General features: G+C 45.7%; 1 protein-coding gene across 6 annotated transcripts in view; it reads left to right on the forward strand.

Moving 5' to 3' along the window:
- Positions 1–11,144, forward strand: part of LOC144175890 (cholinephosphotransferase 1-like) — a 56,753-nt gene extending 45,609 nt beyond the window's left edge. For 4 of the 6 annotated variants that reach the window (XM_077704950.1, XM_077704947.1, XM_077704953.1 and 1 more), the window contains one exon: positions 6,763–11,144. Coding sequence is in view for 4 of the 6 variants with exons in the window: in XM_077704947.1 (XP_077561073.1) it covers positions 6,763–6,860 (98 nt within the window). In the remaining 2 variants the exon portion in view is untranslated. Of the gene's footprint in view, positions 1–4,326; positions 5,588–6,762 lie in introns of those variants that run through there. The other 2 variants (XM_077704949.1, XM_077704948.1) reach the window with 1 other exon arrangement.
- The last annotated feature ends 3,279 nt before the right edge of the window (positions 11,145–14,423 follow it).

Raw genomic sequence — 14,423 nt, forward strand, 5'->3', positions numbered from 1 at the left:
GTGGTGACGGTGACTGACCGCGAGCGGCTGTTCTCGTCGGTGTTTATTCGCCAGCCGTGCACAATGTTTCCAACCGAGCCTGGCAGGGCCACCAAACTTAGCGGCAAACAACGATTTTGGCACCACATACTCATCCCACTTCTATAAAAAACATTTTCAGTAGCTTCTACAGTTAACGGAGCTTTTCAACACTTTAGATAAACTCGCTGCGGTGGCTCCGTGGCTAAGGCGTTGCGCTGCTAAGCACACAGACGCGGGTTAGATTCCCGGCCGTGGCGACCGCTTTTCTGATGGAATCGAAAAGTGAAAACGGCCGTGTGTACGAGATTTAGACGCACGTTAAAGATCCCCAGGGGGTCAAAATTAATCCGGAGCCCTCCACTACGGCGCACCTCACCGGCTGTGTAGCGTTTGTGCGTCAAACCCAACCATAAATAAATAAATAAATAAATAACAAAAACAATAAATAAATCAATCAACACTTTCCATAAACGCTTTCACTCTTCGCATCTGGAAGCACTGCGAAAACTATAGCTATCGCCAGCACAGAGCAACAGTGCGTGATTTGCTCGTCGCTGCGGATACACCTTCCGTTTCTGCTTCGCTTTTGTGGCTTTCTTTTTAATTAAAGAGGCTATCAAATGCATTCTATTCTGCAACTTAAGGAAAGCCGACAAATAGCCGCTACACCGCTGTAATGACGTCATTCAGCGGTCGAAGAACGCCAAGACCGGGAAGGAGAGAAAAATATTTTAAGCATGTTTCTAAGTTATCTGATGAGGAGAGAGCAGCAATTTTTGGCTGAGGCACTTTGCGACCCCTTAATCTATGTACAGGATGAGTTGGTTGACTACTTTCTGCGAGCACTCAAGATTTAGAAAAAAGTTGAAAGAAGTGTTGCAGGGTCGCGTTAGTTTGGCCAAGACAAAATAGTTGCACAAAGAAACCTTCATTATGACTTTGTTTTTATGCCGACTTGATAAGGAAACGAAAAACGAGCCCAAAAAATTAACAGAAAAAAAACACGTCTGCTTTTTTTCTTCGAACCCGTTTGAACCCGTTTGAACCGGTTCGAACCGGAACGGAATGGTGCTCTGGAACTGAACCCGAACCGAACCCGAAAGGCTTGAACCCGAACCCGAACCGAACCCGAAAAAATTCTGGTTCGACACCCTGCTTCGGCGAGCGTCATTTGCACCTTTTGCTCAATTCTGCCTAATAAGCACTTCAACACTGCTCTTAAAAGAGCTTCCATTAATTGTGAGGTAAACTCTGTGAAACTTGTCGGTCTTGCTGCTTTTTTTCCACTGATTTCAAATATGCCATTATTTTTAGATGCGACTGCATCTCATTCACTCACCTTGTCCCTCCATACGGCGTTGTCCATCCACACCCCTCCCCCTACACTATAAAAAAAAAATAATAGTTAGCGGCGCTCGGTTTCGATCACATGACCCTGTGAGCGGAACGCGAGGTACATGGTGCTCTTCCCACTGCGCCACAAAACCGAGACAGAATCAGATGCTACAAACGCGCCTTATATCCTTGACTCATTCAAACTACGTCAAGATGCTACTGATACAACGCATGATGGGGCAATGATTAACACTTGCAATAAAAGCAAAGAAGCTCCCACGTACAGCAACAATGATGTAGTACAGGTCGTTGCGACAGCGAAGCCCCAAGCATACCACTTAGAGAGATTGACCAAGATTGGCCAATAAAAAATAATAATAATCATAAAAGATAATAATCATACGCGTTCCCGACACGTTTCACGCAATTTCTGAATCAATCCAACGGAAACACCAAGTGAACCCCACGATGCGTCGCATCTACACAGGGTTCCCCTCGCGGGGAGGTGGGCGCAATTTTTTTTAGTCAGTCATTTAGTTACCATGATAATTAGAGATAATTAGCCATTTTTGGAGAAACAATAGACAAAGCAGTGTTGGTCATAAAACCGCAATCTTCGTATTTTCCATTACTATGAACCCTCGGGAGTGCAATAAGAGAATTTGTTTTTTGATGCACCGTGTGGAACTGATTTTACAGCTCATTAAACCTTGGTGGCAGCAGTGGCAAGGAACCATTTCGAGTGCCCATTTCACACTCCAAAGTTTAACGAGCTGTGAAATTAGTTCCAAGCGGTGCATTAAAAAACTGATTCTCTCATTGCGGTCACCAGGGTACATATAGGAAAATATGAAGATTGCAGTTGTATGACTAAAACTGCTTTGTGTATTCCCCCCAAAAAATGGCTAATTATCTCTAATTATCTTGTTAACTAATTGACCAACTGAAGAAATAATGGCATATCTGAAATCAGTGAAAAAAAAAGCAGCAAGGCCGACAAATTTCACAGAGTTTACTTAAACGGTAAGATTGTTTTAAGAGCCATGTCCCCCCTTAAGCAAGTGTACTCGGCGTAAGTGCACCTAAATTGGCCTGCTTGAGAGGGCTAGTACTTTGTGTCGTGTGCATAATTCATAAGCCTGCCTGTCGTCCGTCCAACTCTAATCTAACCTAATCTAATCTAACCTTAGCCTGATGGCTAAGGCTACTGGTGACAGTGCAACAACAGGCATGAGCAAGCAGCTAGTCTCTAATTGACCAGTGCAAAGCACCCAGCGGCATGTGTATTTAATTCATTCATTCATTCATTCATTCATTCATTCACTTTATTCACTTTTGTTGTACATGGGCTTTTTTTCTGGTCTGCCTAAGCACTGAAGGCTTGCTGGCCTTCCAGGCAGTCGGTGAAAACACACGAAATGGAATAAGCACACCCACAAATTTTAACATGACGAATATTTCCCGCTTAGAAATCGCATAGCAGAATTGTGCTATGCAACGGAACATAAAAAAGCAAGAATATTTCCTGTAGACAGCACAAATATATGCAATTCTTCACCAATATATGTGTCACCTGAGACACGACATCCTCCAGTTTTCTTCAACATTTTCCTTTGTTTTTTTTATATAATATAAATCGTTTTGGCGAGCATTAATTTAATGTGTGCAAACTATGGGAATGTTAGCCTGGGCGTGCAGTGGGGCAGCTTGTGGCTTTGGTGGTCTTTTTTTTTTTTTTTTTTAGCAATCTTGTTGGACATGCCCACTGTGTTGTGGGTCCATCCACCTCAACAAATGCACTGCTATTGTGTGTATATAACGTTGTCCCCTCGTCACAGCCCATGTGATTGTTCTGGGATGCTGCTGATGACAATGATTTCCTTTTATTTGGTGCTGCCAATGGCATCAAGCGTTTACACCTCTCGGCACAATGTTGCGTTATTACCAATGTCACATTGAAGTGTACCTTCGCTTTCTAAAGTGGTAGAACATGGCGTTTCACGTAAAGTTTTAACGAGCTGAGTGGGGTGTTGGGCTGGGCGGGCTGAACGGCTCGCCAAGACTGAGCCGTTCTGTCTTGTCGAGGGCGACACAGACTTAAAGGGACCCTGCAGCACTTACCATCGACTACTCGGAATGCATTTTGGGGAAAAGTCTATTGTCCCGGTAATCTCCTCCCACAAGAATTATGAAAATCCGTTCACTATCACCGAAACTACGCGCGATTAGAAAGCGCACATAATTGTTCCCTCTCAACTTGACCGTGGACAACGCGACGAAAGCTGCGCACTTTCTCCCGGAGAGGGGTGGGGCGGCTTGCGGTGTTCCCTTCGGTGGCCTTCGATATGTCACAGGCCGGGGAGTTTTTTCCTTTTCTCCGCAACTAGGAGGGGTGTAATTCCGGTCTGGTGACGCAAAAAAGCAGGCATGGCTACCTGCTCGAAAGCGCACGCTCAGGCTGGTAGGGTGTTTTTGAAGCAATAAACAGTTGTTGTCGAGTGGTCTCATTGAAAGGGTAGTTTTGAGTTCATCACTCAATCTTCGCGCACACTCAAAGCACAAAAGAAACGCCAAAACTGTGCATACAGGTTCAGGCATGGAACAGGTTGGTACACAGCGCCGACGACGGTGGATTGTCGCAGGAAATGCGAGAAATAAGCCGCGAAATCTGACCAGTGACAGCCATTAGGACAGCCATGGCCTCAATGACGTCGCTTAGGCCATGCCAGGGGTGCATAATGAGGGAAATTGAAGAGAGCGTGGTTGGTTTTTCCGCGTCTTTCGCAGCGATTTGCGCGTTCACCGCTTCACGTGCACATGTAATATTTGGCCCAGGTATTCCTGGCAGCGTAATCTAAACGTCGCGCGGGTTTACTTGCACTCTCAAAGGGTGTTGCAGGGTCCCTTTAACCCCTCTTTTCAGATTTCACATGCACACAGCCCGTGTCTGCTTCTTTCTTCTTCCCGTAGATTTGCGGCGGCAAGCGATGCTCCCACAGTCGCACCGTCTGCGCTCATGACGAGGATGGAGGACACCGCCACCTGCCGCGACGCGCGTTGCACGCACCGCACGAACCCGCACCTAAGAGCGGCCCCGTCGCTTGGCGTGATCCCACTAACGTCCTCGGTTCGTCAGAGGAGAGGGTGAGGGTGCTGCGATGTGTTGACCGTGCGAGGACCTCAGCAGCGACAAAGACCGGGGAGAGGAGGACGGATCTGTCGACGGGCCACAAACTTTTGCCAAAGAGGTTGTCGCCTTCCGAGGCGAGGCGACGCCCAGAGGAGTGTGCCGCGGATGTTGGCGTCGCGTTTTCGCCGTTCCTTTCCCCTCCCCTCGGCTCGTGGGTGTCCTCTCTGAAGTGATTTTATCGCCGTCGGAGTGGTGGCCAGCTGTGTCAAAAAAATTTGTGACAATGCGGAAGTGGTGTGTGTGTGTGCGCGTGTAGAAGATAGAACTCTAGTTTAAATCGCAGTGTGTTGAGTGTAGGGGGGTGATCGCAACGCGGGACTTTTTCGCGTGCGTTCTACGCTCCTCTACTTTTTCCTCCTGCTTTAGAGCAGCAGCTGTGAATCCCCTTTTCTTGTCTCTAATTTCTCATTGTCGTGACGTGCTTCGAACGAAGAGAAATGCTTGCAGTGCAGTAATTTTGTCGCTGTCCGAGGCCGGGACTGCCGCGTTGCGATGATTCTGTGCTCGGATGTGCGTCTGTGGTAGGATTTTGTTTCCCTCACCGTGCTTTCTAAAGCAATGCTTGGTCAGATTTGTGTACAAAGACTTCTTCATGTGACATGTTCATAGCGCAGATTACATTCGAATTGGTCCATCGTTTTTAAGTTCTTCTGTTTCCCTGTTTAAAACTAACAGGTTTTTTTTTGCCGTGTTCTTGTTGGGTTTGAGGGTTCGTGTCGGAACCCTAATGCGGGTTAGTCGTCACTGAGTGGAGACCAGGCTGTCCGTTCTCTATCCCTCCTCCCCTGCTTGGGCAGTTCGCGCCCGTAGTCGCAAGTTAGTTTGCGCAGTCAATAAACTCCCCCAAAGACACCCGTCGCCAGGCGTTTCGCGACCTTTGCAATGCTGTTGAGAGAGTATACTGATGGCATTTCGACTGTTGTGCTGTGACCCACCAAGGTTTGTGTGTTTTTGTTTTTGTGTCCCCCCTCTGACTGAGAACCCAGTCAGGGCAGAAGAGATTTTTGTAGATGAATAAAGATGCCTACGGTTGTTGCCAGAGCCTGTTTTCACTGTGTCGTAATCACCGCAATGCTTGCGGCCTTGCCATTGAAGGCGGGTGGCAGGGTATGACGGTAGCAAGTGTAATGCCTTAACGTTTTAACCTTAAAACACTGTTTTTTGTTTTTCTGCTACCATTATGCACTAAAATATTGTCTTTTGCGCAAAATCTCACCGTAGCTTAGTCAGAGCACCTTATCGATTCCTTGCTGGAGCCTAGGAAAGTTGTGGGAGAGAATTGGTAGTCTTCAACGAGATCGCCCGATTTTTTTTTATGGGGAAATGCAATGAAGAAGAAATAGGGAACGGCGTTTTTTTTTTTTTTAAAGGATGTGCTGGTATTGTTGAATATTGTAGCCAGCTCTAAAGTGTGTTGGGTCCTTTTTCCCCGAGCAAGTTCTATTGCTGCGCTTGTCGGAATTGCGTTCAAATTACTGCCTCACTGAAAATTGGTTCCTCCCAGCCACGAATTGCTTTGCTTCTTTACCGAGCTGTTGGGCAATTCCAACTGCAATTTCACACTGCACTTTTCATTTTGTGTACTGTCCGTTTGTTTCACTTGTTACATTGATCTGACTGTGTTGGCTTTCTCCTTTTTAGAGCTTCAAAGGGACATGCAACGACATGATCATCATCATCATCATCATCATTAAGCGTCCTTTGTTATGACTATTAGGGTGCAACACCATTAACGTGATTGCCCTTCTCTTTTCTTGCAGGTTTCGCCGTGTTCCAAAGTGCAGTCTCGTCTAGTGTCAATTGTACCGCCGTACAGTATCACATCTCTGTCAACCTCAAAAAACATTTTCTGTATTCGGAATCCATAGCTGGCGTTAATGCATGCAATCGCTTGTAAAAGCCGTACCTGTGTTGTTCAAATGTTTAGCCTCGATGAATGAATGTTGTACTGGTCTGATCACTCTGTAGGGCCGCCTCATTAAGACGACCGAGATTGCAGTTTTGTTCTAAGCAGTGTTGAAACGCGACTCGAGAGAGCGGACACTACTGTAGAAAAGCCACAGACAGTTTTCTCCCTCGAGAAAGAAAATGTCGTTGTGTGTGGTCGTTCCCGCGTGCGCACGCATTAGTGGTGGTGTGTGTGTGTGTGATGTTTGTGCACGCGTGTGTGTGTGTGTACGACCGCTAACATGCGGAGCCGTCTCTTGTCATTTCAGATGCCGAGGAGGCTTGTACACCGCTGCTGACCACCGAGGAACCTCCACCGTACCACGAGTCGCTCGTGGATTTGGACAGTGCCGCCGCCCACGCCTGAACCAAGCTAGCTCCGCCCACTTTGGGGCCACGCCCATTTCGTGGCCACGCCCACTTTGAACTGCCGTCGACTGACTGACCGATCGAAAGAAAGACGCAAGAATCGACCGTTTCTGCTCTCCCTGCTCCAAGTGCACGGCGAATCAAGAGTTCCGTCTCTGTTTGCGTTTGTGGCTGTTGTGTGTGCTGGACTGTGTCACGGATACAACAACGGGGCAGTCTCAAATAGAGTGTGTGTAATTGTGATGAGCTTGAAGTGATTGGTAGCTTCTTCTTTGTGGTTGTGTATCTTTGCCTTGTACAACTCGCCGAGGCCTGGTGAAGCTGCAGGCGTTGTTGAATCTCCTTGCATTTTGTGAGATGCTGAGGAAATGTTGTGTTCTGCCATTCTCGTTTTGAGGTAAACTCGTGCATTTTTCCGGGGACACTCTGTAGGGTATCTGCATATCCCCCCCCCCCCTCGCACGGTCGTGTTTTGCGAGCCAAGGTGGTAAAAAAATGCATTGTACTGCGCAAGTCATACCAAATACTAAAAGCTGCCGTTTGAAGGGAAGAAGCAGAAAGATCGAAATTTGGTTGAACACCTAAGGAAGCGGTTGAAACTCATCTCAGTTACTTCACGGCATTTCCACAAAAGTTGCATTTTACTAGTGCTGTCTTGCCAGTGGATGAGGTAGTGATCCTCACCTAGAAAAGACACCATTGCGTGTGCCTTTTGTTTACGTAAACAGAGTTGGAGCAGAGAAAAATAAAACTGATGCTATTCGAAAACTAGTTTCAGTAGAAAGGTTTGTACCCCATTCTTCGGACATAGCATTCAGAAAAGCTGCTTTTTCAGTGGTACCCTCACTCTTCCCAACCTTGCTGGTGCAACAATTTTTTTCTTTTTTTCTTTTTTTTTTTCTAAGGCACCAGAGCTGGCATTAGTTCTAACCAACAGACACTGACCTACCTCCCTGATTTTTCTACGCTATGCTATTTTGAGAACCGACTAGTGGCAACAAATTCTGTGCACTTTAAATTGATCGTCAGGTGAAACAACAACAAAGCAGCCGGGGCAAATTAGAGCATTAAGAAATAACAGGTTGTGAGTAAAATTTACACTGGGCTCTTCACTGGCCGATTGCATGTGTGGGCATTTTTCAAGATGCTGTATTTGTCAGATTTCATTTTCCAGTGGATTGGGGGGGGCCAAATCCCTGACATTTACCACTGCGCACGCTACCTACCAGCAGCATACACAAAACAAGGGATCACACACAGAGGTCAACTCACAACAGACACTGCTTCAACAAACGTCGATTCTCTAGCAGCATTCCTTCATTTCGCAAGCGCACAAAACTGGGCCAAAGAGAACAAACGGTAGCGTTCTGAGGTGTGTGTGCGTGTGTGTGTGTGTGTGTCTGCTTGGCTGTTTTTGTTTAACACCGTTGTCTTCTAAGACTTGCAAGCGTGGCGCTAAATGCATGGCTTTGCACAATACCAGAACATGGTGTTTCCCGAGGTCACAAATTGCGATTGCCGTCGGTGAATTCTGTGTGGTGGGTTGTTCGTCTCGAGTGACAATGCCGAGCAACACGTTCCTTTCTATTAACTCAACAATGAACCGAGAAAAAACGTTTCCTGGTTATATGCCGCTGTAATTACTCTGGTGACTTTGTCGTTCGGTGAACTGCCGGTGTTGGTAAAGCGACAAGTGTGGGTTTTACAGGAATAGGGACGCAAACACCTCTGAACGAGCTCGTAGGCATCTGAGTTTGCGCCACTGTGCCGCAAAGCTTCCTAGAGGTCTCAAAATCAGCCGATTTAGCCGTAAGTTTTCAATGACGTTGGCAACACTGTTCTGACGATACCTAGGTGCAAGCGACGCACATTCTGTTAAGCCTAATACTAGTTTCTGTTCAGTTGTCGCACTGACAGGTTGGAGGAAGCCACCGGTGTTTAGTTGTGTAGGCGGGTCCATTTTGCTTATCGTGTGTGCTAAGTTGACTATGCGGGCTACATAGGGCACACCTCAGCATTTTAGGGGAATGTAGGGACAGCCACCACTGCCTCGCGCCTGATTTCTGGGGCCCCGAAACGAAACAGCGCTCGGGACATATTCGATGCGAGCTGTTTTTTCTTTGCGGGAATGAACTTCCACGAGCAGTGTTTCTTCTTAGATGTGTCAGTCTACACCTTCTGGAATCATTGCGTCCGCATTAAACCCTAGCTGTTTGATTGCGAAAGAATCTGCAGAATTTGCAGCAAATTCTTCCAGTTTTCTCATTTGTGGGGACCAACTAACTAATTCCGCAGATTTTTCGCGGCAATGGTAGTCGGTCTCACGTGGCATGGCTCATGTCACATTGAAAGCCACTCCAAGAGGCAGTGTTGCTTCTAGGGTAAAGTGGTGCCACCGATTCACTTTGAGGGCTGTCGCACTAAGTGGTACCCCATTTTGAGACAGAACACACCTGTCACTCGCATTTTTGCCACACTGACTGTTTTGTAAGTTGTTTTCGAACAAGGTGCGTAAGAAAAGAGCACATTGTTCCACCACGAAAATTGGAGTAATATATTTGCAGCAGGGTACTTCAGCTTAAATACTTGTTGCAGTGGAAACTTTGTCATTCTACAACTCTTTTTTTTTTCTCCTCAAAGCTGTAGTAACAGTTGTCTGCGACATCTGGGGTTTACCCCCCGTTTGTACGGGGAGGATCTTGTGAAAAGCGGCTTTCACTGCGTTGTGAACATAGTAGTTGCGTTGACATCTCAGAGTAGGAGCCAACGGAGACAAAGTTTCGAGCCAAACTGTCGTGTTCTGGGCTTGCGGGTGGGCCAGACACTTCTTCTCTTTACTAGCCTAGTTCTTAAGAGCGACGCAGGGCACCGTGTGCTGGATTTCAGGGTATTGCGAGATTGTACGTCTACACTGGTGCCAAGAAGGCTGGAAAAACAAATTTATGAATCGAACGGTATACTCTAACGTCCGGTGTGTGGGCCAAGTGTGTGCCAAATGATGTAAACAGGTAAACAGCTTTGACAGCGTAGCTTCAATCAAGTTTATTTGTGCGAGATTATTCAGGATAGAGAGTTTAACGTGTTTTTAGGCCTTGAGGCATGTACAGCCGTTGTCAAAATTTCCTAGGCCATGCCAGAAGCGTGTCGGGCACAGAAAATTCGAAGTCCAAGCTTACCTTTTAAACGATGCTAAAACGTTTTGTTCCAGAAAGTGGGACAAAGCACTTCATTAGTGCCAGGAACAATTTTGGTCACAATTATAAACGTTAAGGTTTTACATTAAACTCTTTGTGGTGTAGAATTCTTTGGTGTGGCCTATAAAATTTTGGCAAAAACTGTACCGTCCGAGTTCAATGACACGCGATTAAAGGTTGATTTTGCTGTGAATATTGAGGGCTACTTTTTCTCGCAAATTTGTCACTGCCCGAAGAGACCGCTGCAATGTAACCAGCTGAGGATTGCGCTCACTGTAATGCAGACAGACTTCCGCACTGCTGTAAGTTACGTTCTTTGCTGAAGTGTCAGTTGCACTGGGCTGCTGTTATACGTTGCGGGTCTGCGACTTCGTAAACTCATTGCGCAAGGCAGATATGTCAACATGCAAAACTAAAGTCGTTCCACAAGCTTTCTCCCAAATGTTGCTGCTGTTTCTCTGGAATCGCCAAGCAAAGTTTCTGGACTGAAATTTTTTTTTTTTTGTACTTTGCGCTAACCTGCTGTAGAGAGGTTGTACCCAACTTGGGATACAACATACATACAACTGAGTTTTTGAAAAGAGCTTGAAGAGCAGTTCTCCGCAAACTTGGAAGCCGTGCTGTTCACTTCATGCTGGGGATAGCATTGGGCGGTGCTTTTCTGCGCACTTTCATTTCGTTTTTGTTGCTACCGTCTTTCTTTGTCACATTTCTTTCTGTTGCTAGGTCAACCGAAGAGTCGGAACCCTCCCTAGACCGACGATGGGGAACACGTGCGCTTCAGTCGCATGTCTTCAAAGATTCCTGCCTGAAAAGCACCTGCCTTCCATCTGTCTTTTTTTTTTTTAATTTCTTTCCTTGGGCATGCTCAGAATGCTGGAGGCGCGTACAGCCTGATGGTTGTGCGCTGTTTCTTTCTCATGTCTTGTTATTTATTAATCTTGTCGTCACATTTCTGGGGTGGGTGACGTAATTCACGTACTATTCCATCCACGATACCAGTGCTACCACTAATGGCACGTGCGGGCCCCTGTACAGTTGGTGGTCAGTTGCATTTGGAACACGGAATAAAGTGTGTTGACTTTCGAGCTTCTGTGCGTCATTCAACCGACATGTGGAAGTCCACAACAAATTGTCTGTACGCTGCTCGTACGGAAATACTTAATTGTGGTAAGTCGTGCTGGGAATGGTAACGTTTACTGTTTGTATTGCCATTTTTTTACAGCTTAGTTGCTTACCACTCGTTTTCAAGTGGCTGATGGCGCAGTTTGGTTAGTCTGTAAGCACAGAACAATTGTCATTGTCATCATCAGTGCAAGACCGTGGCCAACAAGTCGTTCTGTTTGCGGCCATGGGCATCTCCGACGCGCGGACAGTCGTCAGAAGCCAGGATAGCCACTATCATTGCCATCATCGTTGAAGGACATTAGTGCAGAAGGCAAGCGTAAACAACCACAACAGTGACTGCCATTGTGTTTGTTAACCGATACGAAGGTATCGGTTAACCGTAGTTATGGTTCGTGTGTGTGTGACTTTTTGGCACTGCTTCAAGATGGGCGTGTCGCCAAAATCTGCGATGTTTCGAGTTCGGTGCAGGTCAAAATCGCCCACAGCTCTGCTAGAATGGCAGCGCACCTTCTGTGATTGTCTGGCAGTTTTAGTGATGTTGGCAAAATTTTTGCGTTGCTCCATCAAGAATGAAACGAGTGGAGAGAGCGCATTCAAGCCGTGTTTGCACATCATTTGGCAGTTTGTCTCCGTTGATGCGTACTGTGAAACAGAATGTGCAAATACTGCAGGGCCGTCAACCGAATACGGAATGTGTTCGACGGTGATGGTATGCCCGAACTGCTGAACAACGGGAGGAGCGAGATGCATGCGTGTTCCTAACAGTCCAACAATATGTCTTATTTTTATTTATTTATTGACACTGCAAATCCCACATTAGGATTTTGGCAGGAGCTTTTTTTTTTTTTTTGACTGAATAACTCTTCCTTCTAAAGATTGCACGTTCCGTACCTCTCTTAGCTTTTGTCCGATGGCATTGTTCTCTGGTAAGTTCGTAATTGAAGCTTAATTTTCAACAAATTTAAATTCAAGTAATGAATTCCACTCAATGTTGCACGTATATGCGCTAGTGGTAAATGGGTACAATAGGCTTTTGTGTTCGCTTGCATGCATACACCTTTTGAATGGGCTCGTATGCAAGGCAAGGCATTGAACAAAATTGGAATTGAAACAAAGCTTACTACCTGCCCTGAGGCATCCTATTCAATGATGTTTGCCAGCTGAACTATTTATTCGCGACACCCACCTACTAATACAGGCCAACTTGCTCCACATTCTGGTGTCCCTTTAAATTGCGAATTAAACGCGAATGCCAGCTGATTTGCTGAGCACTGCCTAAACTACAAGCTCAAGCTCCTCTATTAGTGGCAGAAGCCTTGTGCATTTCAGCTTCTGCATGAAAGTAGTAACTTCCTGAGCAGTCAAACAACTACCGAGAGTGGCTATTCGCATCTCTAACTGGAAATGCACGTTCAGCCAATTTACAAACGTTTATTTCATGGCATGAGGGCTCCGAGAACTGCTGACACGGACTGCGAAGATACGTGCAAGTCTGCAGCAGAACTTCACCAATACACGAGCTTCTCTGCAGTAATGCAATCACTGCAACAAAAGCTAAATTTGGCTACTTCCTGCTACATTTGAATAGGTTAGGCCAGTATAGCAGAACACTATTCTGTAAAAGATCTTTGTGTTTCAGGGAATGTGTGTTAAAGGGACCCAGAAAAGCCTTGTGAAGGTGGCAATCAAATGCATTCAGGTGGTAGAACACATAACGGGGGAATTTGGTACGGATAATTTGTAAACAATTTTTGAAGATTGCCTTTCTCAGCAATGAGCGTGATGCCGCAGCGAGCAGATCGCGGCTGACGCAAAGGCGATCGCGGCTGACACAACGGCGAGGCGCCCCCTGATTCGCCCGATCGTCGGGCGCCGGCAACGTCACTGCCATTGGCTTCCGACTGCTCTTCCTCCTTCCTGCGCGATCCTGAGGCAAAGGCAGGTTTGCATCGATTGACGCGTGCCTAGGCGCAAGAATGTAGCTAGCGCAGAACGGAAGTCGAGCGCCGCGATGTCACATGGCTATTCTCAGTGTTTCCAGCTGCTTTGAAAGAAGCAGAGAGGGAGGAGGAGAATCGATGGGCAAGGGGGGAGAGGTGCATTTAATTGCTTCTGGCGCAGCTAATACTGAATGTAGATCAATAATTCCAATGGCATTGCATCGCCATATTGGTGCTACGCGACAATACAGGCCTTTTGTAACTTTTACAAAAGGCATTTCTGGGTCCCTTTAATGTTCCTCTGGGTTTTGTTTCTATGTTAAAACGTTTTTTTTTTTCCTTGCTCTGATATATTTTTTAGCTGCTACAATACCTATTTTGCTAGAACAAAAAAACTTGGGTCAATGGCATCACTGAACCTGCCTAACTTGGTTGTGCACGAGTGAAATGTCATTTGTACCACGAAATAGGCGCACATAGGAATATCGAAGATGCAAGTGGTGTCAAGCGACATTGCACAGATGTGAATGTCCCTTCGGAAGTGTCCACTAAGGCGGCAAAATGTTGACTCTTTTCTTCCGAGCACAGTAGATAAACTCTGGGGCCCTAGATTAAGAGGGCACACTGGTATTAAACCAAAAAAGTTTATTTTTGCAGTTATGATGATGAAAATTGGGGGGCATATGTAGTTTTTCATTCTGATGGTAGATATAAAATTTGTTTTTGTGTAAAACAACTACATTCATATTTATATGGATTTTTATATTTAATTGTTTGACAGCTTCTGTAAAAAAAACTGCTGGAGTGATGCATATGAACAAGGTACCAGTGAACTGTGCACAAATCAAGAAGTGCAGCAAGACTAACATCATCATTCTGTCTGCTGGTCTGTAGCACAAACTACGACTGTTTGAAGTTTGGGCCTGGAAGATAAAGCCAGTTTTTTTGGTTCCCTCCTGTCAAGCTGAAACTTCAAAGTTTTTTTACAAAAGCTGTCAGAAAATCAAATATAAAAACCCGAATAAAAATGAATGTAATAGCTTTACAGAAAAACAAATTTTACATGTACAATCGGAACGAAAAACTACATATGTCCCCCAATGTTTATCATCATAACTAAAAATAAAGGTTTGGATCAAAGACCCATGTTTAAGGGGGGACACAGCTCTTAAAACTGGTATTTCTTCTAATTTCTAAGTAAACTCTGTGAAGCTTTCCAGCCTTGCTGCTTTTTCCACACTGATCTCAATACGCCATTATTTTTTGAGTCAGTCAGCTAGTTCTCAAGATAATAGGAGA

The sequence above is a fragment of the Haemaphysalis longicornis genome, unplaced genomic scaffold (genome assembly GCF_048455015.1).
Source record: "Haemaphysalis longicornis isolate Haplotype H1 unplaced genomic scaffold, Haemaphysalis longicornis Haplotype H1 scaffold_3, whole genome shotgun sequence".
Classification (NCBI taxonomy): domain Eukaryota; kingdom Metazoa; phylum Arthropoda; class Arachnida; order Ixodida; family Ixodidae; genus Haemaphysalis; species Haemaphysalis longicornis.